The 26,016-nt window shown below is 46.8% G+C and overlaps 1 protein-coding gene across 1 annotated transcript in view; it reads left to right on the forward strand.

The window, feature by feature from the left end:
* The first annotated feature begins 6,755 nt into the window (after positions 1–6,755).
* Positions 6,756–26,016, forward strand: part of LOC144326330 (inositol polyphosphate 5-phosphatase OCRL-like) — a 55,551-nt gene continuing 36,290 nt past the window's right edge. The window contains 10 exon segments of the mRNA XM_077922870.1: positions 6,756–6,819; positions 7,217–7,277; positions 12,550–12,658; positions 14,300–14,420; positions 14,528–14,778; positions 20,715–20,753; positions 22,600–22,709; positions 24,135–24,297; positions 24,775–24,850; positions 25,301–25,468. Of these exon segments, the coding sequence (XP_077778996.1) occupies positions 6,756–6,819; positions 7,217–7,277; positions 12,550–12,658; positions 14,300–14,420; positions 14,528–14,778; positions 20,715–20,753; positions 22,600–22,709; positions 24,135–24,297; positions 24,775–24,850; positions 25,301–25,468 (1,162 nt within the window).

The following is a 26,016-nucleotide window of genomic DNA, read 5'->3' on the forward strand; positions in this document are numbered from 1 at the left end:
TCAGGTGGTAGAGATGGAGGGAGTTGTGACCCAACAGGAAGATGAGTTGTTGGAACTGACAAATGAACTTGGAAAAAGCCAGATTTGGAGAGACAGAGTTGTATTTGGCTTGGATATGGGGGGTTGGGATAGACCTGTCAGGAAAAAGCAGCAATGCAAAAGCAAGCTGCAGGTGTCTGGAATGCAAAACACAATGTTGATGTCTGGGACTGTACTATTAGAAAAAGGGGGCAGTCTATTCTCATGGAACTTTGGAGTGTCAGGCATAGCCCTACTGGCTTTAGCCCAAACGTAGCAGAGTTTTCCTGCACAGCGAAGAAGCTAGTTGCGGCGGTAATGACTAGTCAGCTAGACTCAGAATAACTATTTACAGGATTTATTAAAAGGAGAAAATAAAACCAGCAGAGTTTCTGCATACAAATCAAAGTAAAATAAATCCTCTCTTTCTCTCTCTCTCTCTCTCTCTCTCTCATAACCATACACAGCACTTCTACTCCTAACAACACCTCACATCAAACTGAGCTAGCAAACCCTTGATAACAGAGCAGAGTGCTGGTCGTTAACCAATCAGAGTAGTTTCTAGGTCAGGCAGACCTGGGCTTTCTGCCAAGAGTAAATTGACACCAGCTTGAGTTAATTGTGTGAAGCTAGAATCTGCAAGTTTCCCACGAGAACCAATTAACAGAAACTGAAACAGAAACTGAACACCCCCTCACAGATTCTGCTGAACAATTAACACCAAATACACCTATGTAGGAGATCATTTTTCCAGCAAACCTAAACCCTTGCACATTCGCTTGTTCTTTATCTTTGCCAATGGTTTAGTTAACACATCTGCTACATTTTCTTCACTTGATACATAAGTACAGGTGATTACATTGTCTTGTACACAGCAACGTACATTTTGGTATTTTACAGAGATATGTTTGGAACGCGATTTGAAACCCTCTGTTTTACTTAAGGTTATACAAGCTTGATTATCAATGTAAACTCGTACTGGTTCTCCACAATTTACATTTAAATCTGCTAACAAATGCTTGAAATAAATCACCTCGTTGCACAATTCACTCAATGCGGCGTACTCTGATTCCGTTGATGACACACTTACAACGTCTTGCTTGCGTGACCGCCAGCTGATTAAAGCTCCACCGACCATTATGACTAGTCCTGTGACAGATTTTCTATCCGGCAAATTTCCCCAGTCACTATCACAGTAGCAACTCAACATTTCATCCTCTGAAGAATTTAATTGTAACATATAGCCAATTGTCTGTTTGAGATATCTCAGAACTTGTTTTACCCCTTTCCAGGCATTTAGTGTGGGTTTTGAGACCAATCTACTTAATATGCCTACTGCATAACTAATATCAGGTCTGGACCACTGTGCTAGATACAATAAACTTCCAATTACAGAGTGATATACATCAGGATGTTCAAATTCAGGACTCTCATCTATATGAAGTGTTTTTATGAAACCTGGATCCATAGGCACCACTGCCCCTTTGCAATCCTGCATCCTGTATGTAGTCAGTAGTTGTTTAACTTTGTTCTGCTGACTAATTAAGCAGCTGCCATCTTGGGCCCAGCACACTTCCAACCCTAGATATGTCCTAACCGGGCCTAAGTCTTTCACTTTGAACTTACTGGACAATTGTTTGGCAAACCTTTTAGTTTGTTTATCTGTTTTGCAGGAATACAAAACATCATCTACATAAATCAGACAAAACTCTTGATCACTGCCTGTACCACGTACATAAACACAATTGTCAGCTGTACTCTGCTTGAAACCAAATGACACTAAGGCCTCATGGAAACATTTGTTCCAAGATCTTGCAGCCTGTTTGAGACCGTATAGAGCTTTGTTTAATTTTAACACTCTATTGGAACCTGTCTCATAACCAGGCGGTTCGGCTAGATACAGGTCTTCTGATATTGGTGCATGTAAATATGCAGTCTGAATGTCAAAATGGTTTAACAGGAGTTTTCTCTTTGCTCCAAGCGTTAAAATCAGCCTTACACTGTCCCCCTTAGCAGTAGGGGAAAAAGTCTCGTCATAATCTTTTCCAGGCCTCTGAGAGTATCCTTGAGCCACTAAACGAGCTTTGTACTTGTACTCTCCTGTCACCAGAGGTTTAAGTTTGTACACCCACCTGCAGCCTACAATCTTTGCCCCCTCAGGCGCTGCTACTGGTGTAAAAACCTTGTGCTCATTCAGAGAGGACATCTCTTCCTCCATTGCCAGTTTCCAGAGCTCTGCCTCCTCTTTTGGTAACTTTAACACCTCCTGAAAACTCTTGGGTTCTGCAATCACACTAAACACATTTGCAGTATCTGGAGAAAAACGCACCGGAGGCACTCCTTTGTTTTGTCTTTTAGATCTTCTGGGAGAAAATTTTTCTTCTGACCCACTTTCCTCCTCAGAACTACGACCTCTCTTTTGTTGCTTAGCAACTGGTCTTTGGCTAACTCCACTTTCTTGAGAGCTCTTATCTGAACTTTCCTCCCCCTCAGACTCTGATTCTCTGTGTCTACCTTCAGAGTCATAAAGCTCCTGGGAAGGTTCAAACCAAACCTCAGTATTGGCATGTAGTCTCTCCCAGCCACTATGTTCACAAAAACTGGCATTCCTGGAGATCACAATGCCATTTGTCCCTTCAGCAAAGCGGAAACCTTTTCCCAGCTCCTGGTAACCCACAAACACTAACTGTTTGGTCTTAGGATCTCCCTTCTTCCTCATTTGTTTCGGAATTAATACCCAGGCCTTTGATCCAAACACATGCAAATGGTCAATTTTGGGTTTTTTCTGAAACAATTTAAAGTACGGGGTTGTACCTATTGTTTGATGAAAGAGCCTGTTTTGGAGATAACACGCGGTGAGCATGCTCTCCCCCCAATAAGACATGGGCAAATCAGCATCATCAAGCATGGCAAACATCATATCTTGTAAAGATCTGTTTTTCCGCTCTGCAACGCGATTCTCCTCTGGGGAAAAAACGTTCGTTTTTCTATGCCCAATGCCACGCTTTTGTAACCAATCTTTAAAGGCATTTGACATAAATTCACCACCTCTGTCCGTCTGAATCCTTTTGAGTTTAATGGACAGAAATCTTTCCACAGATGCCACCCAGCCTTTAAACTTAGTGAACACGTCACCCTTATTCTTCATGGGAAAAACCCAGGAGTAACGCGTGGCGTCATCCACAATTGTTAGTGAAAAGCGCGACCCACCCCTGCTCACAGCAAACGGACCAATTACGTCCATGTGAACCAGCTGTAGCGGTGACTCACTAACTCTGTCACTTCTGGGGTAAGAGACTCTGTGGGTTTTAACCTTTTTACACACATTACAATCAAGGTACTTGTTACAACTCTTTAAATTACCCCCATCAGCCAATTCAGACATTTTTAGTACACTTTTCCAGCAAGCATGCCCCATTTTCCTATGCAATAAGTGCACACAGTTGTCATGTATAGCTTTGTTATTCACTGCAGGCTGAGATTTACTGACTACTGCTGCAACTTGAGATCCTGCTTTAAGCCAAAACAAGCCTCCCTCTGACTTAGCAGTGCCTAAAATCTCACCAGCCTTCTTAATAATGCAACTGTCTCCTTCAAAATACACTTTAAACCCAGCTTTTAGCAAACAATCTACAGACATCAGATTGCTCCTTAATGAAGGCACACAAAGTACATTTTGCAGACATTCACGAAGACAAGGAACAAAAACTGCACCCCCCGAAATCACTTCGGAAGTACTTCCGTCTGCTAGAGCCACCTGGCTGCGCTGTGCTGAGTTCTTGGAAACAAACAATTCATCTGAATTCACGATGTGGCGAGATGCTCCCGAATCGACCACCCAGACCGCTTGTTTCTCATCAGCAATCTTGACCTCGCCGGTCACCAGCTGAGCCGACTGTTTTCGTTTGAAGAATTTCTTTTTTCGCTGCTGCTGCTGCCGATCTCGTCTCTGCTCCTGCACCGGCAACTGAGACTTGACCAACTCCGGACATTGTCGTTTTAGATGCGCTGAAGACCCACATCGGAAACAACGCCTAACAGCAAACGCTGACTCCTCACCGGTACGCTGCTTTTGCTCCACCTCTGGCACGGCATGAGAACTCCTTCCAAACCGCCCGCCTGTAGAAGCCTCTGCAGCCAACGACCTTTCTTGCCTCTTCTGCCATTCTTCAATCAAACGCCCAGTAACGTAACTGACGGATAAATCATGCTCCTGCATGCCTTCTAGAGACAAAACTAAATTATCCCAGCTTTCCGGGAGAGAACTCAAAATAATAGCCACCTTCTCCTGCTGGTCTAACGCACAGTCTCTTTCCTGTAGCGCAACAAACTTTAACTGTAAACTGTGTAGGTGTTCCTGCATTGTAACCCCAGGCTGTAACATTGCCTTGTACAATGCCTTGCGAATGAACAGCTTGGAAACCGCTGTCTCACGCACATGGAGTTCTTTAAGTGCTTGCCACACACCTCTAGCTGTCTTGATTCCCCTCACATACGGCAACTGGGAATCTTCCAGCCCCAAGACAATTGTGGCCCTTGCTCTTTGGTCTTTATCGAGGTCTTCATCATCAGGCTTCGCAGGAAACTTACTCACCACTTGCCAGAGACGATCCCTCTGCAGCACTGCCTGCATGCGTTCCGACCACAGCAAGTAATTGGAGTCATTCAGACGCTCAAAAGCCATCTGAACTGGTTCTGAGGCCATCTTGAGAGCGATGTCCCTGGAACCCGGAACCAGCTACTCACGACCACCGAGAGAGAGAACAGGAACCACAGCACCCAGCACTCACACGCTGCAGCTGTTGTCCTTGTGTCCGCTGCGTCACCAGCTCACCACGGTCAGGAACCAGCCAGGAACAACAACCTCTGGAACTACTGGAACCAACGCCGTTGATGCTGACACCACCGCAACTCAGGCTGGCAGCACAATGCCCATAACCTCATGGAACTTTGGAGTGTCAGGCATAGCCCTACTGGCTTTAGCCCAAACGTAGCAGAGTTTTCCTGCACAGCGAAGAAGCTAGTTGCGGCGGTAATGACTAGTCAGCTAGACTCAGAATAACTATTTACAGGATTTATTAAAAGGAGAAAATAAAACCAGCAGAGTTTCTGCATACAAATCAAAGTAAAATAAATCCTCTCTTTCTCTCTCTCTCTCTCTCTCTCTCTCATAACCATACACAGCACTTCTACTCCTAACAACACCTCACATCAAACTGAGCTAGCAAACCCTTGATAACAGAGCAGAGTGCTGGTCGTTAACCAATCAGAGTAGTTTCTAGGTCAGGCAGACCTGGGTTTTCTGCCAAGAGTAAATTGACACCAGCTTGAGTTAATTGTGTGAAGCTAGAATCTGCAAGTTTCCCACGAGAACCAATTAACAGAAACTGAAACAGAAACTGAACATATTCAATGTACTGAGCACCGGATGTTAGCTCAGAGTGTCATCTGACCTGTACTGGAAGTACAGAGGAGGAGTCATTGTGGTCTTCTGCTGGAGACTGGAGGGTACAGACATGTTTCTCTGTACTGCTGGAATGACAGAAATAAAGAGATGTAAATAGATTTCTGTCTGTCTCTTTTCTCCTCCCTGAAGAAGCAGGGAGGAGGGAGGAGGGTGTGTCCCTCTCACGTTGAGTGGGATCACCGATTTGTGACCTTGCCTGTAACCTGCCGGGAGACGCAGCCGGGAAGGTCATCAAGGATCTCGAGCCGAATGCCTGGTGTGAGGCCAGTTACCTCTGACTGCGGCTGAGAATCCGAACATCTGGTAGCATGACCTGTGGTTTTCTGATCCATGGAATGCAAGAATGAGAGGTAGATGGATCGTTTGCCATCCTCTGCACCAAAAGGAAAGGAGATAACGTCTGCGTGCAGCCAGAAGCTGAACAGACGGCAGAACACCGAGAGCAGGTGTTTTCCACGCAACGGAGCCCAAGGTATGCTGAATTTCGGGCTAAAAGAGTGAACGCAGATTGATTCATTCTCTGGTTCACGGGAGCTGTGTTTGGGGAGAAAAACAGCTCTAAAAGAAGAGGCTGCAGCTTGGACGCTCAGCCGCATTCCACAAATTTTTGTGGTTGATAAGCTTTCCTGTTCAAGGCTTGGAATGCACAGTTGCTAAGCAACTGGACTGTGAGGCTGGGCCTGGAAGAGGCGAAAGAAGACAACGGAGTTGTTTTGACTAGAAGTCTCACGTGCTCTTGGAAGGGACTTTCCATAGCAGCCAGAGTTTAGCTGCCAGGTGCCAAGAGCGTAAACAAGCCAGCTATTGGATTTTAGCAGGCTGAAAGAAAGTGAGAGCTGAGGCTAGGATTCTAGATGGATGCCAAGAAGGGGGGAGACATGCCTTGCCCACCTCCCCTGACTAGAGACAGTTATTCATCATGGGCTGGATGGATGACTACCCCAGAAGGGGTGAGCCACGATGATGCTGGCCAAGTTCCTAAGAGCTCATCGAAAGCTGAGAAGAGCTTTGACCCCAGATGGGGGAGTGAAGGAACTGTTGCTGCTGATGTTCCTGTGCGAGCAACAATGGGTGTTGCTGACAGGGGGAGGGAGGAACGGAGTTCTAATTCCCTCACTGGTGTTGCTACTGGAGAGAATGCTGTAGCAATGAAAGTTGTCCACTGTTACAATTGTGGACAGACTGGGCATCTTCAGCGGAGCTGTGAGAAGCCGAGTCGGCAAGGAAACGGAGCCAAGTGGAGTTCTGGAACGCCTGAAGCATCAGGCAAATGTCGCACCAAGTCTCAGGTGAAACCTGCGATGGCTTTGATGGCACTAAGAGCCACACCAGAGGTGGGGAACTCTTTTATTCTCGACACTGGCGCCACGGTTCATATGTCCCCACACAGAAGTCTGTTTTCGACGTTTAAGAAGCAAAGCTTCGCTGTGCAGCAGGCCAACGGTCAGGAGCTGGAAGCGACCGGGATTGGAACTGTGTATCTTGAAAGTCTGAACTTGACTATAAACAATGTTTACTTGGTTCCTGAGTTGAAGTTCAATCTGCTGAGTGTTTCGCAGATTGCAAAGAAAGGACTGAGGTTGTCCTATGATGCTAAAAGCTGCAAGATCTACAAAGATGGAGAGCTGTATCTTTCTGCCAAAGAGAAAGATGGACTATATTTGTTGACTTTTGATCAAAGTGATTACATGAAATGTAATTCTTCTGATTCTAACGTAATCTCTCTCGCAGGTGTGACCAAGACGGACGCCAAGAAGGAGTCCACAAGGGTCGACAGGGCATTTCAGCGGGTGTATGCTGATGTGATTGGTCCTCTAGCACCATCTAGAGGCAATGCAAGATTTTATCTTGTGGTTGTGGATCATTTCTCTAATTTTGTCTGGATTTATGTTTTAGAGAAACCACAAGAAGCCTTAGAAAGGTTTCAGCAGTTTTGTGACAAGGTTAAAAGCATGCATGATGCTAACATTGAATGTCTTTTCACAGATGACAAGCCAGTTTTCCTTTTACAGGATTTTCAGAAGTTCCTGCAGAAGAAAGGGATAAGACACAAGGTTGCTGTTTCAGCGGAAGCGTGGAACAGGGGGGTCTGTGTAAGGGTGAACAAAGAATTGCAAAAAAGGGATGAATGCGCAATTGCTTAGTTCACATTTGCCACATGAATATTGGGCGGAGTCGTTAATGTCCTATGTTCACGTGTGGTTGAGAAAGGTCTCAAAAGAATTGGGAAGTTCTCCTTTTGAGAAGCTGTTCAATAGAAAACCTTCTGTTGCCTATTTTAAGGTTTTCGGGTCTCAAGTGAGAACAGAAGCTCCAGGTGGAGTAAAGAATGCCAGAGGCATTTTCGTGGGTTATGAAAAGGGTCTCTACAGAGTAATTTTGTCTGAATCTGGTCAGGTGATTCTCACAAAATTTCTAGAGAGTGCTCCTGAACAGGAGAGAGTGATTGTACACACATTTCCCACAGGGAACGACAATGATGATGATGAGGATTTTTCTGATTACAATGGTGCGTCAGATTACAGTAGTACTGATGATGACAGTGATAGCTCACAGAGCTCAGTTGTCACAGTCATTGAGAGAAAATCTCACATAATGGATAGACCTTCACAGGTGAAGGATGTGTTAATGGTTCCAGAACGGACAGGGTTAACATTTCTGGCTGACGTTCTGGTATGACGTCTCACATCTTGGGGCGTGGTTTGGTCACACAGACGGGAGAGGTTTCTGTGTGTTGTTCTTCTCTTCCGCCTGCCGGAGAGGAAAGATGGGAGAATTTTCTCCGGGAATTAAAGACTGAATTTACGATGTTATGCTACCCTAATAAAGGCGTTAAGAGATAAGAGAAGTCTGCGTGCCAGCCTGATTTATGATCCCTACACTCCAGCAGTATTTCACCGTTGCGTATCGCTCTGCTACAACCGTCCAGAGAGAGGCAAGAGGACATTGCTGTGATCAGCAGGGTGCTGTATGCGCAGAGAAAGTGTGCCGGGCGCCACGTTGGCCCTTCTGGACGGCAAAGGATGAACCACTGTTTGCCATTGGTACTGGTTCTCAACAAAGTCCAGAGGCTGAACCAGTGAGCAGAGAGGATCAGCACCTCATACGTAGGTCTGAGAGAGTTACAAAGGGTGTACCACCAAAGAGGTACTCAAAAGAGTTTGCTAACTTAGCTGTTGCATGTGTTGCTGTTGTAAACAACCGAGGACAGGTTGAAGCAGTGTCTCAGTCAGAGACAAAGACACAACAGAGAGTTGCTAGCCAAGGTAATGCAGATGCACTCATTCATTGGAAGCCAGTCAACCAGAGAGGTACACTGGGGAAACCAGTGGCGGGGAGTTCCAAGGGTGGAACTGAAACAACAGGGGAGTGTTATATGTATAACAACTGTTTGTTTTCTTCTCTGGATCACGCTTTGTTCGCCGCAACACGCATTGATGCTTTTGGGGGAGGTTGTCAGGAAAAAGCAGCAATGCAAAAGCAAGCTGCAGGTGTCTGGAATGCAAAACACAATGTTGATGTCTGGGACTGTACTATTAGAAAAAGGGGGCAGTCTATTCAATGTACTGAGCACCGGATGTTAGCTCAGAGTGTCATCTGACCTGTACTGGAAGTACAGAGGAGGAGTCATTGTGGTCTTCTGCTGGAGACTGGAGGGTACAGACATGTTTCTCTGTACTGCTGGAATGACAGAAATAAAGAGATGTAAATAGATTTCTGTCTGTCTCTTTTCTCCTCCCTGAAGAAGCAGTGAGGAGGGAGGAGGGTGTGTCCCTCTCACGTTGAGTGGGATCGCCGATTTGTGACCTTGCCTGTAACCTGCCGGGAGACGCAGCCGGGAAGGTCATCAAGGATCTCGAGCCGAATGCCTGGTGTGAGGCCAGTTACCTCTGACTGCGGCTGAGAATCCTGACAAGACCCCCCTATGCAAGGATGTTTTGACTTTCCAAGTCTGGCAATGGGTCGTGAGGAGTTTGGGAATGTGGGGGTCCTCAATTTTGGAGGGGGTTCGAAATATGTTTTTAAAAATTACATGGAGTTCAGTGTGGAGTACAGATACAAATATGAAGAAGACTCGCAGAGGGGGCATGGAAGAGACTTAAGGGCCTCGGACATAAGATTACCAGGTTAATGAACTAGATGGATGGGACAGAAAGGACTGACTAAACCCGGGACCAGGGGAAGAGACCATGGATGAAGATTGGAAAAAAATCTTTTTTATTTAGGATTTGCTTTGGAAAATTAATGAATAGTGGAAAAATGTTGGAATGAAATTATTTGACTTTAGCAGAATTGTTAAAAAGAGTGTTGCAAGAATATTTAAAGTTAAGAGAAATTGGTATGAATAAGATTTAAGTTTAAAATTGTAGGGTTCTTTTTTATTTCTATGTAATATAGGTTTAAATAGATCAAGGTAATTTAATGACAGGATGTTATGAAAAATGGAAAGGATTTGCTGGTATAATCAATAACTAGAATACAAGAAAAGGAGGGGTGAGGAGGTCGATGAAATAAGGTTATGACAGTTAAGGATTTGGGAATATTGGATTTGTTTTTAAATTTTTGTGGTTTATTTTTGCTTTGTGATTTTTTATGTGTTATGTGTTTTGCTTTTGCTTTTTGTTTTTGAACATTACTGAGTTGTAATGATCGACTGTTGTTTGTCTTTCTACTGTTTTTATTCTCTTTTTTCTTTTTTCCTTCTTTTTCTTCTTGTCTTTTTTGTAATTTTAAAATTCTCAATAAATATCATTTAAAAAACAAAAAACAAAGGCATGATCCAGCACCCTCATGCCACAGCTGCCTCTGGAGTGACCCTCCCTCCGGTAAGAGGTGTGCCGCACAGCTGAGTGCCTGGTTTTTTGTGTAGGGCGGAGGCTGGGAATCTTGTGGGCTCCCAGATATTGCCAGATCCAATGGCCTTCTGCCTCAGCCAGCATGGCCGACGGTCAGGGGTGATGGAATCCAACAACATCTAGAGGGCCACACAATTCCCCATCCCTGGTCTAGTGAATTTGAGGTTCTTGGTTTCTCTCCCTCTGCCCCCTTTTGCCTGGAAAAGCACTTTGGCAGATTCCTTTGGAGGATTTGGGTGTGACAAGCTGTAGCAGCGCACTGAATAAAACAACTTTGAGAAGCTGAAATACGGGGCTGTTTTCTTTTCTAATAAAAATATTCACTGTGCAGTTCACAGGCAAAAAACACAATGTTGATATTGTCCAGGAAATGGGTTTTCAGTTGGAGGGCATGGGTTGCGTGAGAGCATGTTGTGTGGGATAACCAGTCTCATATAACCAACATGCTTCAGTCTAATTAGTGCATGAAGGGTTAACATCATAGAGTAAGCTGTCTCTTCCCCTTACTTTGGGAGTGAGTTTTGATCTATTCTGGTATTCACTTCTTCAGTGTTTAATGTACTGTAGGTTTTTCCTGATTTTATGGTTTTATCTTTCTGTAAACGGCTTTGATATTTCTTACCATCTGGTGTGTATAAATTTTATGAAATAAATAAATAATTTTGAATAAATAAATAGGAAGATGTAAAACCACAACCTCCGAAATGAAAGCTACTGTCCCGCCAGACGGATGTTTTTGCCTGGAGGGGGGCCGTATTCTGCAATGTGCTATCAATGCAAGAATAGTGCAGCTTTCTAATGGACTGTCCACGCAAACATCATTCTGCTTTCTCAGTTGCTCTGCAATGCTTCGCCAGGGTTACCACATCATGGCCCCCTGGGGGTACGCTCCTGTGTTGTAGCTCAGCAAAAGCAGGACAAAATTCCTCTAGTATGGCTCACAGTGAGGGCTGCTGAGACTTGGGAGAGATCTTGGAGGCCAAAGAGTTTGCTTTTCTGCTCAGTACAGGGGATCTTGCCAGCTCTTCACCCCTGACTGGCTGAAGATGCCCATCTCTTATCCATGCAGCTCCACAGCGTGCCTGGATAATGACTCAGATGGAGCTGGACACACCATTCCTGAAGGATGCAATAATCTTGCAATTGTGGTGGACCAACTACATGTCATTTTGCTTTGCAAGTTGTTCTGTGATGCGTCCCCTGTGCTACTATATTATCAGCCAGAGGGGCCCTCTTGAGCTATAAAGTGCAACTTAAGTGGGACAAATCCCCCCCCCCATTACATTTAGATGGATTTAGGGGAGTGCAACTGGTTTGGTCACACTGGCGTGAAGCCTTGCTCCACAGAGGGACACCGCAATTATGATGTTTAATAGACGTTGAGAGGCGTGGGGCACTGAATTTTGGCATCGTACAGGGCTCCCCTGGAATTTGAGATGCCATGGTTCACCACTGAAGAACATTTGTGGTATGAAAAAGGTACCTGGTTTCAGCTAGAAGTTAGGGGGCACTGGTTGGAAGGGTCGGAGTATGTCTGTCCCGAAAGCTTTGCAGGCACGAACAGTACAGAATACAGTCTTGCATATAACTGCCCTCCTACTGTCATGAATAGAAACAATCTGTTTTACAGAGGCTGTTTAGCTTGCTCTTTTTACCCCTTTACTAGACAGGCTGTATTTCTGTGCTGTTTTCAGAGTGGGGAATGCCCATTCCTTCATGGCCAGCATGGAAACACAGAAGGCTAGCCATTTAGGAGGTTTGCAAAGAGGACAAGGGTGTTACGGGGTAATCTTCTAGCAAACAAGCTTGGCACAGCAGATCTGAGAGGTGGTTTTCTGCTCCCGGAAAGCCAGCCTGGAAACCAGGTTGCCAGGTGAAGGAAGAATGGAGAGATCAACCAACTCACTTGCCTTCAAAGAATTTCTGGTTGCCTGTGGCTACTGGGATAGTGCTTAGATATCAGGCTGGCTGACACATCTTAAAAAATACAAGGAAAAAGCTTTTTTTCTTTCATTAGCAAAGCTCCTTTGGGGCCCCAAATAGCTAAGCTGAGGAAGAAGTGGCTGGTATTACTTGTTTGTTCTTGGTCCTGATCTTGCCTGCCCTTGCACACTCCTGTTGTCTTTGCATATTTAACCAGCACGTCTGTTCCGATTGGAGTCCTATTCCTGCAGTTCCACATCCTTCTCTTTGGCACTTTGGCATTAGGTTCCAGGAGCTGGACCTGAGCGCAGAGGCTTTCTTCTACTTGGACTCGACAAAGGAGCAAGAGTGGCTGACAGCTGTGGAAAAGGAGGAGGAGGAGGAGGAGGAGGAGGTCAGCAAGAAAAAACACCTGGTGTCAGTGGTGTTTTATTCAAAAGAAGCCAACATTCTTTATTCAAAGAAACCCAAACCGTGCAGGCCTAGTGATCACAGAAACCTTTCCCAACAGGTCTAGGTGGCGCATCGGAAGATGGCTGACAATAACATCTCTCCGACCCACACGAGGTAATTTGGAGGCTATGATGGGGGTAATTAGCCTCCTTAACCCCACCAGGATTGTGGTGGGGACGGCCCTTGCCTGCTGTGCCCTATACCACCCCCGAATTTGTGGGGGTGGGGGCACTAGGCACAAAGCCCTCCTGTGGGATTTTCGGCACTCCTTGACGCCGTCCCTGATTCGTGCCGCTGGTTGCAATGATCTTTAAAAGAAACAATTTGGACGAGATTAATTGCACATACATCAAGGAAAAAGGGGAGTAAAGACTGCTGACAGAAGAGATCTCTGATAACAAGACAAGAATAAAATATGAGAAGATATGTCAAGATACGGTATGACAAATGACTGAGGGGTGAGGGGGAAAAAAACCTGCCTTTCCTTTTTCTATGTGATTTAACAAGAATCCCCTCCCCTAATGAGTCAGAAATTAAGGACTTAAGCTGTGGATTTAAGGCTGTGTGGAGATAAACTTTCGATCCAAAGCAATGTTTCAAGATGAAGCTGGAAAGCTAAGAGTTTTGGAGTGACGCAGTCAAAAAAAAAAATGTCGTCGCCATTTTGGGAGGCATTGTTGGAGCTCTTGGGTCTGGGAGGAGAAAGAGAGAAATAGAGTTGTTTACATATCGTGAATCAACTTCTCGGTGGGACTTAGGAGCGACAAATGCCAAAATTTACGATGGAAAGAGTGATGTTATCTACGAAGGAGATATATGGAAACCATCTGGACTTAGTGGAGGAACGGGAAATCCACACAGGAATATTATACTTGCTATCGGCTTAAGGAGACCAACAGAAGAGATCGTAAAGGAAAAAGAGAAATTATATGAACAAGATATGATGTGGCAACACCAAGATAAGACTGGATAGAATTATGAACTTTGTTTGGACTGCTTGGGACTGATTTGGACATTAACGCAGTAATAAGAAGATGATCTGAATCCCCCTTTGGATCTTGAAGTATGGGTTCCCCCAACAAAATTTAAAAATTTGGCTTTGTAATTTGGAATTTATATGATGCAATTTAATTTGATGTGATTGGCCAGTTAATAAAAAAATATTTTAAAAAATAATAATAATTTCTCTGTGTTCTGGGAGACCAGCAGGGAGGGGAGCTGATCGCAGCAGGATAGGGAGGCCCCCTGGCTTCTTCAGCAGCCTGCCTGATCTCTGCCTCTTGACCCCCGCCTCCAGCCTCCACTTCTGCCTCGGATTCTGGGCTGCTGTTTGCCACAGAATCTTCCTGCCCTCCTGCCTCTTCAGTTTCCAACACCTTCTCTTGCTCACAGTCTGCTCCCTCTTCTCCCTCTGACGACTCAGCCTCGTCCCCCCCCCACCACCAGTTCCCTGGCTCTGAGCCTTCTTCCCTCGGGGGACCCCCAGTTGGTGCCCCCTGCCACTCCTATCTGCATCCAGCCGGCCCAGGACAGCAAGCAATGAACAGAGCTGGTAGACATCCCAGTACCTTGCATCTTCTAGGTGCAGCTGGTGCGTCTAGTCGGAATGATGTTGCTCATCTTTGTCAGGAAGGACCAGCTCAGCCGCATCAAGGAAGTGATGAGGGAGACAGTGGGCACAGGCATCATGGGGAAGATGGGGAGTAGACCCTGACAGTGGAATTCCCTACGTCGATCTTTCTGTCTGTCTATCTGTTTTTATAATCTCTGCCAACCAGTTTCCCCCTCTTTCCTGCTTGCTCACTAACAGCCATCTTTGCTCCGCCCCTGCAGGGTAACAAGGGGTGTGTGGCCGCGAGGTTTGTCTGCAACAATACCAGCTTCTGCGTTGTCAATTCCCACCTTGCTGCCCACGTGGAAGACTTCGGGCGCCGAAACCAGGATTACAAGGATATCTGTGCCCAGATGAGCTTCCTGCCCCCTGACCAGGGTCTGCCACAGCTGACAATCATGAAACACGAGTGCGTTTCGAGGGCTTGGAGGGAGAGAGCCTTGGCTGATGTAACTTGTTGGTCTCCGCTATCAGGAGAAGCAAATTGAGTCATGTTTCTGTAACTTTCCTGCCTGTGTGTAGCTCAGGGTAGGCAGCATTTGTTGTTGTTTAGTCGTTTAGTCGTGTCTGTCGGTTTGCAAGCCCCCTCCATAGAGGCTGGCCCCTCTCACTGTCCTCGGAGCTTGCTTACCGGTAACCTCCTCTGGCTGATATCTCAGACAGACCAGGGAGATTTTGATAGATGACCTTTTCCCAAGCGTGGGTAAAATGCACAACCCCTCCCTCCTGCTTCCGCAGGGGAAAGAAAATAAGTCAGAAATCTATTTACATGATGTTTATTTCTGACATTACAGCACTAAAGAAAAACACTTCCTTTCAGTTCAGTTCTTCTAGCAAGTCTGACAAACTTCCTGAACATGTGCAGTCGGAAGGTTTCAAATTACACTCTTCACAAAGACTTATCCAGCCTGTGAAGTTCCTGGGAAATTCTTTCCCACAGATAGCAGCATCATGTGATGTCAACAAGCTAGCTGTTTGCTGCTTTGATGTTTTCATATACTGACATCCTCCCCCATATGAATCATCGTTAGCTGCGGACAAAGCTTGCTCCAGAGAAGAAAACAAACAGTTGTTATACATGTAACAATCCCCTGTTGTTTCAGTTCCACCCTTGGAACTACCCGCCACTGGTTTCACCAATGTAACTCTCTGGTTGTCTGTTTTCCAAGGAATGAGTGCTTCTGCATTACCTTGGCTAGGAAATGTTGTGTTACGCTTAGCAACTCCCTGTTGTGTCTTTGTCTCCCACTCAGACATACCCTTAACCTGGCTTCAGTTGTCAACAATAGCAATACATGCAACAGCTGAACTAGCAAACTCTTGAGAATACCTCTTTGGTGGTACGCCCTTTGTGATTCTCTCAGACCTGCGTATGAGGTGCTGATCCTCCTTGCTGACTGGTTCAGTCTCAGGACTTTTCGGAGAACCAGTTCCAATAGTAAACAGTGGTTCATCCTTAACCTGTGAAGATCTAGCTTTTGTGTGTGAACCTTTCTCAATAACTGTGTCAACAGAACTCTCTGAGCTTTCTGTGTCACTTTCAGTACCACTATAATCAGAATAATCAAATTCATCATCTGAATCATCAGCAGTGGGAAATGTGTGAAAAATTACTCTCTCCTGTCCAGGAGCACTTTCTAGAAATTTTGTGAGAATCACCTGACCAGATTCAGACAAAATTACTCTGTAGAGACCCTTTTCATAACCCACAAAAATGCCTCTGGCATTCTTCACCCCATCTGGAGTTTCAGTCCTGATTTGAGATCCAAAAACCCTAAAATGTGTGACAGAAGGTTTTCTGTGGAACAGCTTCTCAAAAGGAGAACATTCCATACCTTTCGAAACCTTTCTCACCCAAGTGTAACAAAAACATGATAAAGATTCAGCCCAAAACTCATGTGGCAAGTGTGAACTCAGCAATTGTGCCTTCATGCCATTTTGCAACTCCTTGTTCACTTTTACACAGACAGTTTTGTTTCATGCAGCCTCTGAAACAGCAACCTTGTGCTCTATCCTTTGCTTCTCGAGGAAATCCTGAAAATCCTGTGGAAAAAAAATTGGCTTCTCATCTGTGAAAAGAAAATCAATATTATCATCATGAACACTCTTAACCTTGTCACAAAACTCCTTAAACCTTCCTAAGGTTTCTCTGGGATTCTGCAAAATGTAAATCCATACAAATTGAGAAAAATGATCAACAAACATAAGATAGTATTTTGCATTGCCTCTCTAGAAGGTGCTAAAGGACCAATTACATCAGCATACACTCGCTGAAAAACTTTGTTAATCTTTGTTGCCTTTCCTCTTGTGTCTTCTTTCGAGATACCTGCAAGAGAAAGCATTTTAGATTCACATGCTGTGCACATTTTATAATCATTTTTATCAAAAGTTAATAGATACAGATCTGTTGACAGATCTCTGGCAGAAAGATACAGCTCTCCATCTTTGTAGATTTTGCAGCTTTCCTCATCATAGGATAACACCAGTTTCTTCTTAGTTATTTGAGAAACACTCAGCAAATTGTACTTTAAATCAGGAACAAAATAAACATTGTTTATAGTCAAGTTCAGGCTTTCTAGATACACAGTTCCGATCCCGGTTGCTTCCATTTCCTGACCATTGGCCAGTTTCACAGTGAAGCGTTGCTTCTCAAACGTAGAAAACAGTTCTCGGCGTGACGTCATGTGTTGCGTGCATCCTGTGTCTGTAATAAATGAGTTCTCCACGGATGATGTGGCTTTTAGGGACATCAAAGCCATATCTGGTTTTGCCTGGGACTGGGTACGACCTTTGCTTGAAGCTTCAGGCTTTACAGAGCTCCCTCTAGCTCCTTTCTCCTGGTGTGGTGTCTCCTGACGAACAGCGTTCTGAGCTACAGCTTTCTCCTCTGTAGCAATAGTAGTGGGGGTGCTTGATTTCTGAGCTTCACTCCCCCCATCAGCAACAGCCATTGCAGCAAAAACAGGATCATCAACAGCAACAGCAGCAACAGTTCCTTCACTTCCTTGTTGTGGCTCAAAGCTCCTCCCAGCTTTCAATGAGCTCTCAAGAATTTGGCTAGCTTCATCTTGGCTCTCCCCCTTTGGTGCAACCAATTCTCGGTCCTTGCTTCCCACCCCAGCTTCACAAGCTTGGTGGAGTGACTCCCAAGCGACCCTTGGTTCTTCTGCACCCTTTAGGACTGGCTCAAGATAAGCGTCCACATTTTCCACCAAAATTCTTAACACACGCTGTTTCAATTCACTTTGAATTGCAGCCTTCTTCCCCTGTGCTTGTACAGCAACAGGCTGTGGGGTCTGGACTAATTCCCATAATTGCTCTCCCACCAGCAAGAATTCCATTGCAAATGACCATTCTAGCCAGTTTTGGCTATTCAGTTTCTGAGAGAACGGAGCCATCTTTAATCCCAAACTGCAGCTTTCTAGCAGCAAGCTGGAAAATCCAATAGACTATTGGGCTGTTTACAAGCTGCTTGCACTTGGCAGTCAGCCCAGCTGTTTGGAAATCCCCTTCCAAGAGAATCTGTAAACAACAAGCCTTCGCTGCAATCCAACAGCAATCAGCAAATGCGCTCTGCTTGGAAAGTCCCCTTTCCAACAGTTTGTTTACAACAAGCGTCACTGAAAAATCCAGCCTTGCTTTCGCTTCTGAAGCTTCTTTTCTCTCTTTGCTTTTTAAAGTTAACCAGCCCATGAATTTTGCTCAAAATGTACTCATGTGATGGCCTGGGAATCCGATTCAGAGAGTGAATCGGAGGAATCCCAGCCTGCACAGGAGTCCCCGCCTCCAGGGCCGGCTGAACTGGGGCTGGGCCTTGATTCTGAGGAGCCTGCACCTGTGCCGGATCCTCAGGAGCAGGCACCAGGTGAGTCCATTCTGGCCCCAGAGGTGGTTGAGGACTCAGTGCCTGCAGGTGAGTCTCCCCCTGGGCCCAGTAACCCTTCAGCCTCTCCTGAACTGCAGAGGCTTAGGGCAGAGAGGCGAAGGGAACTGGTTTCTCCCAGGAGGAGTGCTCGCCTTAAGGCCAGGAGAGGCGGGGCTTCTGGGGGCCGGGACTGCCCCTGGCCTCAGAGAAGATAAAGGCCAGTCAGCCCGGTCCCAGGTTGCGGGAGCAACGTCGTCATTGAAGAGCTGTTTCGGCCAGCATCCAGTCCTGTTCCTTCAGTGTTCCTGTTCCCCGCCCGGCTTCCTGCTTCTGACCTTCCAGCGTTCCTGTTCCCCGCCTGGCTTCCTGCTTCTGATCTTCGAGTGTTCCTGTCCCCGCCCGGCTCCCTGCTTCGGACCTCGCCTCGCACCTTGTGAACTATTTCCAGGCTAGTGACTCAGGACTGAACTTTGACTATGGTAACAGTAACCTTCCCCCCCGGGACCAGCACACTCACGTCTTGTCGCATAGCAACGGAACTTCTTATCAGCCCTGGAATGCGAAGTATGTGGCTTCTCTGCGCTCTGTTTTATCCAAAACAGGAGCTTTTTTCTCAGGGAACCGAAGAAGTTTTCCAATTCGCGTTCAGCATCCAGCCATCAATCAGCATCGCAGAGGTCCGTGGATCGCTGCTTATCAGAAAAAAAACTTCTCCCACCTGGTGCTCAGCCGTCTTGTTCTTGCAACCATCGGGCTCTGCTACCACTTGTCGGTTTGCAAGCCCCCTCCATAGAGGCTGGCCCCTCTCACTGTCCTCGGAGCTTGCTTGTCTGATATCTCAGACAGACCAGGGAGATTTTGATAGGCGACATTTTCCCAAGCGTGGGTAAAATGCACAACCCCTCCCTCCTGCTTCCGCAGGGGAAAGAAAATAAGTCAGAAATCTATTTACATGATGTTTATTTCTGACATTACAGCACTAAAGAAAAACATGTCCTTTCAGTTCAGTTCTTCTAGCAAGTCTGACAAACTTCCTGAACATGCGCAGTCGGAAGGTTTCAAATTACACTCTTCACAAAGACTTATCCAGCCTGTGAAGTTCCTGGGAAATTCTTTCCCACAGATAGTCGTATCATGTGATGTCAACAAGCTAGCTGTTTGCTGCTTCGATGTTTTCATATACTGACAGTGTCCGCCTCTTCGTGACCCCCTGGACCAGAGCACGCCAGGCCCTCCTGTCTTCCACTGCCTCCCGCAGTTTGGTCAAACTCATGCTGGTAGCTTCAAGAACACGGTCCAACCATCTCGTCCTCTGTCGTCCCCTTCTCCTTGTGCCCTCCATCTTTCCCAACATCAGAGTCTTTTCCAGGGAGTCTTCTCTTCTCATGAGGTGGCCAAAGTTTTGGAGCCTGAGCTTCAGGATCTGTCCTTCCAGTGAGCATTCAGGGCTGATTTCCTTCAGAATGGATAGGTTTGATCTTCTTGCAGTCCATGGGACTCTCAAGAGTCTCCTCCGGCACCAGAATTCAAAAACACCATTTCTTCGGTGATCAGCCTTCTTTATGGCAGGCAGCATAGTGCTCTCCAAATGTTGATAGACCAAAATTCCCATAATCGCTAAGAATTGGCCTTGCTGACTGGGGCTCATGAGAGTTCCACTTCAGCAACACCAGGAGGGTGCAGTGTCGGCGATCCCTGCTGCTGCAGCTGCACCACTAAGGTTTCTACTAGAGCAGCCAGTAGAGAGCAACATAAACCGAGTGGCAGAGATGTATTAGATTAGATTATAGCAAATGTGGGCAACTTCTCCAGTGATCGGGGTGGGAGTTGCAGTTTGTTAAGGGCCGTAACGCGAAAGCAGAGCGGCCATTTTGCATGGAGAAGGTTCCAGGCTCAGTCACCAGTGTGTGCAGATAGGGCTGGGCATGATCTCTGCATGAAAGCTGCTGCCAGTCCATGTAGTCAGTCCTGAGCTTGATGGGTCAATGGTCTGCCTCAGTATAAGGTAGCTTCCTATGTTCCTGTGTACTACAGCAGGGTTTGGAGGGCCACAAGCGCCCTGCCCATGAATTAAAGAACCAGGGGAAATTCTAAAAGACTTTGCTGAAAGGACATCAAAGCAGGGGCCAGGTGAACCTCTTTGGGAGATTATTCTGAAAGGTCGGGTGCCATTACTGAAAAGGCCCTGCCATACTTGAAAGTTCCCTGGGAAAGGGCTGCCCCTGCTAAAGATTCTAGTCAGTGGAGAGGCAGTGCAAAAATAAGTGGGCCTTCTTCTGGTACCCTTTTCCCAAACCTTGAAACACTTTAAAGGCCAAATGGGATGCTCTAAATTGGGCCTGGAAGCAGTTCAAGAGCCAGTCTAGTTCACAGAGCACTAGCCTAATATGATCATACTGCCCAATCCTAGTTATCAGTCTTACTACATATTGCAGGAAGTGGCAGCAGGCTGCCCCCCGACCCCGTGAGCTAGCCTGTAGCTGTGGTTTCTTTGCTTTTTTCCAGCACTGTCATCTGATCACTAAAAATGAGCTTCAGAGACTTCTGACCTACGACCAGGTGAGAGACATCTTTGTGTTATATGTGGTGGTTTAGGATATTGCCCTGTTTATTTCCTTTGTCTGGGATACCCCAGCCTAGGCTAGAGAAACCACTTTCAGACAGTTAGGAGCAAAGTGTAGCTATAACATAGGATGACTGCGACTTCTACAAATGCCTTTTAAGGTTGCAGGTTTGTGCAACCTGAATTAGAAGCAAGTCCCAATTAAGTTGGAGGGTTGCCTTGGAATAAGTAGGACTGCTCTGCAGTTTCCCAGTTAGAGGGCTTTCCTAGCTCAGCACACGCTCCAGATGTTGTTGGCCTCCCATCAGCCCCAGCATAGCTGCTGTCCAGCAATATCTAAAGGTCTAAGGTTTCCTGCTCTAGGTTTTGCATCTGTCTGGAAAATCTGCGTTGCTCACATGTTCTTATCAGCAGAGACTTCCATTAAGTCCAATTAAATTGCTGATGCTTTTTGGTTTACATTTTTCTCTCCAAGGTTTGTGTGTTCATCATGTTGACGACCTTTCTCCCACTTGGCATAAGGATCATTGGTATTTTGTGTTGAAACAGAGGCCTGATTGCTGCACCTTACGGTGGATTTCAACTCTGTGAGCGTAGTCATGCCTTAGCCCTTTGAGAAGGATGCTGCAAGGAAGGCAAGGGGGGGCAGCCTCAGACTTCCAACATATGCAAAACCATCATAAAACATTAAAAACTTCCCTAAAGGCTGTATAGTTACTTATCTCCTTGACATCTGATGGGAGGGTGTCCCACAGGGCAGGTGCCACTACTCAGAAGGCCCTCTGCCTGGTTCCCTGTAACTTCGCTTCTCACAGTGAGGAAACCGCCAGAAGGCCCTCGGTGCTGGACCCTGATGCCTGGGCTGAACAATGGGGATGGAGACACTCTTTCAGGGCTGAGGCCATTTAGGGCTTTAAAGGTTGGCGCCAACACTGAGAATTGTGCTCAGAAACGTCCTGGGAGCCAACGTAGGATGCAAAAGGATGGTTTTGCAGTTGCTCATAGTGTCGGGGGTGTATTCTGGTGGTTGTTAACAGTTTGTATGGATTATTGGTACATATAACATTGTCTATTGGAGGTATAGCTAACCTGTGGTCTGCCAGATGTTACTGAGCTGCAGTTCCTGTTGGCTCCAGCCATCATGGCCAGTAATCAGGGATGATGGGAATTGTAGTTCTGCAGCATTGTGAGGGCCACGTGTCTGCTACTCCTGAGTTAGAGGATTTTCCTGTCGTGTGATGCAGCAAAGTAATTTAAGATGACATGGGGCAAAAATGCACAAGCATCCTGTACCTTTAATAATTGGGTATAAGATAGGATTTCAGCAGGCATACCCCTTTTTTTGCACTTGGCTAACCTACTAGTAGGGACGCGGGTGGCGCTGTGGGTTAAACCACAGAGCCTAGGGCTTGCCGATCAGAAGGTCGGCGGTTCGAATCCCCGTGATGGGGTGAGCTCCCCTTGCTCTGTCCCTGCTCCTGCCAACCTAGCAGTTCGAAAGCACGTCCAAGTGCAAGTAGATCAATAGGTACCGCTCCGGCGGGAAGGTAAACGCTGTTTCTGTGTGCTGTTCTGGTTCACCAGAAGCGGCTTAGTCATGCTGGCCACATGACCCGGAAGCTGTACGCCGGCTCCCTCGGCCAATAACGCGAGATGAGCGCCGCAACCCCAGAGTCGGTCACGACTGGACCTAATGGTCAGGGGTCCCTTTACCTTTAACTTTAACCTACTAGTACTTCACCTTGGTCTTCCAGCACAACAGTGGCTGTTAATAGACTCCATTGTCAGGCAACAGGGGGTCTTTTGCTTCTCTGCTGATAAGCGATTTCTTTTTGGCTTTAGCTAAACATTCAGCATACCCAAAAGACAGCTTTTGCTGATTTCACAGAGGGAGAGATCAAGTTCATCCCGACGTACAAATTCGACTCTAAAACAGATCGCTGGGACTCCAGGTAAGCGCCTGCTTGATAGTTGAGCCTTTGTAAGTAAGTCCTCTCAATCATTCTTCTGCAAGGCTTGTTTGTTTGTTTTTCCTAGTCTGCTGAGATGCTAGTAGTGTCCTGCCTTTCCATCCTCCTGAGCAGGCTAGTAAAACATATATTTTAAACATGGCTTTCTGCTAAGCAAGCTGTTGGAGGAGGGCTAGAGGTGAGGGCTGGATGGACTTCCTTTCCTCTGCAGCCCGAATGGACACCAAGCCACGGAGGAAGAGAGAGATCCAGCTCTCCTTCACCTGCTCACTTTGCTTGCATGGAATTCCGGGTTGCCAAAGGCTGCTAGGCGAGTTGTGAAATGCAAGGCTGTCATATGTTGTCTTCCTCAAGCCATCCCTGCTCAAAGTCTCTGGAAATGTTTTGGCTCCTTTTCCACAAGCAGCCTTTCCCCCACATTTGTCCTGATAACCAGCATCCTCTGTTTCATGGCGTGTATAAGCAGAGAATCCTGTTTGTGTCAAGGAAGTCTGGGAATGAGACTTGGTGCTCTCTCAAGATGAGTCTGCCAGGGCATAAGAGCATGAGAGCAGCCCTGCTGGATCAGGCCATTGGTCCATCTGGCCCAGCATCCTGTTCTCACATTGGCCAATGAGATGCCTCTTGGGGAGCCCACAACAGCACGCTCCCCTCCTCCAAGCCATACTGCTTCTCTTGGTGGAGTATGGTCTGTGGCCATTATGGCTAGTAGCCATTGAGCCTCACCATCCAGGATTTGGCATATTCTTGTGGCTCTTGACAACTGTCAGAAGCCACCTAGGCCTGCTAGTTTCATTGCTCTTGCTGTGGTAATGGGGAAATCAAAAGGACAGGCGGAACATGTAGTGACGAAGCCGGAAAACGGCAGGCTCCTTTGGGCAGCATTTCAGAAAGGGTCTTTTGGATCACTGAAAAAATAGTGTCTGAACAAGAATAACGGGGCCCCTTGCTTTGGGGAAGGATCATCATTTGGTGGTGTGCCATATGCTTTGTATGCAGAGTCTCAAGTTGAAAGGCACCTCCACCTGAAAAAGGATTGGGCCACAGAGAGCTGCTGCCAGCCAGAGTAGACTTAATTAATGAATTGTGGGGTTGGAAGGGATCACGAGGGTCATCTAGTCCAACCCCCTGCAATGTAGGAATCCAAACTGGGGGAGGTCAGAAATTCATTCTGACCTGGTAGAAGGCAGCTTTTGATTTCCTGACAACTCTCTCCATGAGGCAAAATGCCTGCACACCTGCAAGGTCTGCCCCTTCAGAAGTTGGACTCCCAAACCCCCATCATCTCCAGCTCTTGACCGTGGTCAAGATCACAGGCCGTGTGTGGAGCCAAAGTTTGACTGTGTGAGCCTTGTGTGTTGCCTCAGCCAGTCCAACAGTCCTGGTGTCTCTCCTGTCTCCTTGCAGTGGGAAGTGCCGTGTGCCAGCATGGTGTGAGCCAATCCTCTGGAGAGGAGGCAGCGTGAATCAGCTCAGCTACCGAAGCCACATGGAATTGAAAAGGAGCGACCACAAGCCCGTCAGCTCCCTCTTCCTCACAGGGGTAACACCTGCCCTGGCCAGGGCTATCGTCTATTCAGGGTTTTTAATTGCCTGCTATGTGGCACCTCCTCGAATCTGGGCAGGCCCTGACCAACAACCAGGCCCCTTTCCACAGAGCTCCTCCTTGGCCAATGACTTCCGGTGCAAGGAGTGGGCAGGTTTTGGCTCTGTTAAATCCCTAGGCTTCCATTCTCCACTCTTCTGAGTACACGCTGCTCCTGCAGGCATGGCAGACCACATGGGCTGAACTGTATACCTTAACCGTTGGCTCCATTCATCCAATGGAGCTTCTGTGGTACTTGGCTTGGAGCATTTGGCTTCAGCCCATTGGCTCTGGAAGTCACAGCCGCTGCCATCCCGGGGAAGCTCTCAAAGTTACAGTACTTGCCTCTTTCAGGGCTGGGAACAGGGGGGTGCATCAGGCCTTTCTGCTCTTAACTCATGCCCCCCCTTTAGTCCATAGCCCCAACAAATGTGCTCTGCCCCCCCCCCCCAATTGGTGAAGGTTGTGGAGGGTATTGTTCAGTTGATGGACAGGATGGAGAATGAATTCCTTCCCTCCCTGGAGGGAGGTAAAGACGAATAGGATCCTCTCCAACCCCTTAAAGAGGGTTTGCTGCAAAAAGACCAGGGGGGAAAGAAGCCCTTGGCCCATCTAGCTCAGTCTTGATTTCCGGGGGATCTCTCCCAGCCCTACCTGGAGATGCTGGGGATAGAACCTGGGACCTTTGCATGCAAGGCAGATGCCCTTCCACTGAGTGGCAGCCTCTTCCTCTTCCTCGCAGGCAAAAACTCCAGGGGTAGCCAGCGTGGTGCCCTCCAGATGCTGGACTACAACTCCCATCATCCCCAGCCAACATGGCCAGTGGCAAGTGCAGCAAGATCTGGAGAGCCCCACGTGGACCTGTTGCATGTGCAGTCCCCTAAATGAGAGCCCGGGGCCAAGGACAAACTCCCCCCTGGAGCACGTTTCCTTGCCTCTGCTGAAGGCAAGCACTCTCTTTCCTCCCCCCCCCCCCCTTTTGCTCTGCAGTTTCCGTTTGAGAATGTGAAGTTCCGGCAGCTGCAGAAGGAGAAGTTCCAGATCACAAACAACGGGCAGGTCACCCTCCACTTCTCCTTTATCCCCAAGCTCAGTGAAAGCCAGTATTGGAAGCCATGGCTTCGCGCTGAGCCCTGCGAGGGATACTTGGAGCCCAGCGAGTCTCTCTCTGGAACCAGAGAACTGTAGAGTTGGAAAGGGACCCCAAGGGTCATCTAGGGAAGGCCTTGGTTTCCTTTTCATCCCCCCTTTTCCCCTCCTCTTCCCAACCCTCCTCCCTCAAACCTTGGGAGTTTGGTAGAGCAGGGGAGGCTTAACATTTGTGGGCTGCATTGCCCCATGCTCAAGCCTCCAAGGGCTACACGTCAAAGCAGCTGAGCCCAAAGTGTAAAAGTGTGTGTGACCAGCTTTAAACAAACACGCACACACAGAAATGAATTGAAGCCAAAAAATGCTGGAGGGTCCCAAAACACCTTTTGGCATCGCAGGGAACCAGTGAGAGCAGTCTCTCCAAAAATTACTTTTAAAAAAAATAATGCGTATTTTTATGTTGTGGAGGCACAAAAATATCTTGGGGAACATATAGAACTAGCCAAACTTTTAAAAACTCAATGAAATGTAAACTAAAAAAGAAAGTTACATTGGGGCACAAAAATCCTTTAGGAGACAAATAAGTGCTTTCCCTTTTTATATTCTTTTGTTAGG

This window comes from Podarcis muralis, chromosome W (genome assembly GCF_964188315.1).
Source record: "Podarcis muralis chromosome W, rPodMur119.hap1.1, whole genome shotgun sequence".
Taxonomy (NCBI): Eukaryota; Metazoa; Chordata; class Lepidosauria; order Squamata; family Lacertidae; genus Podarcis; species Podarcis muralis.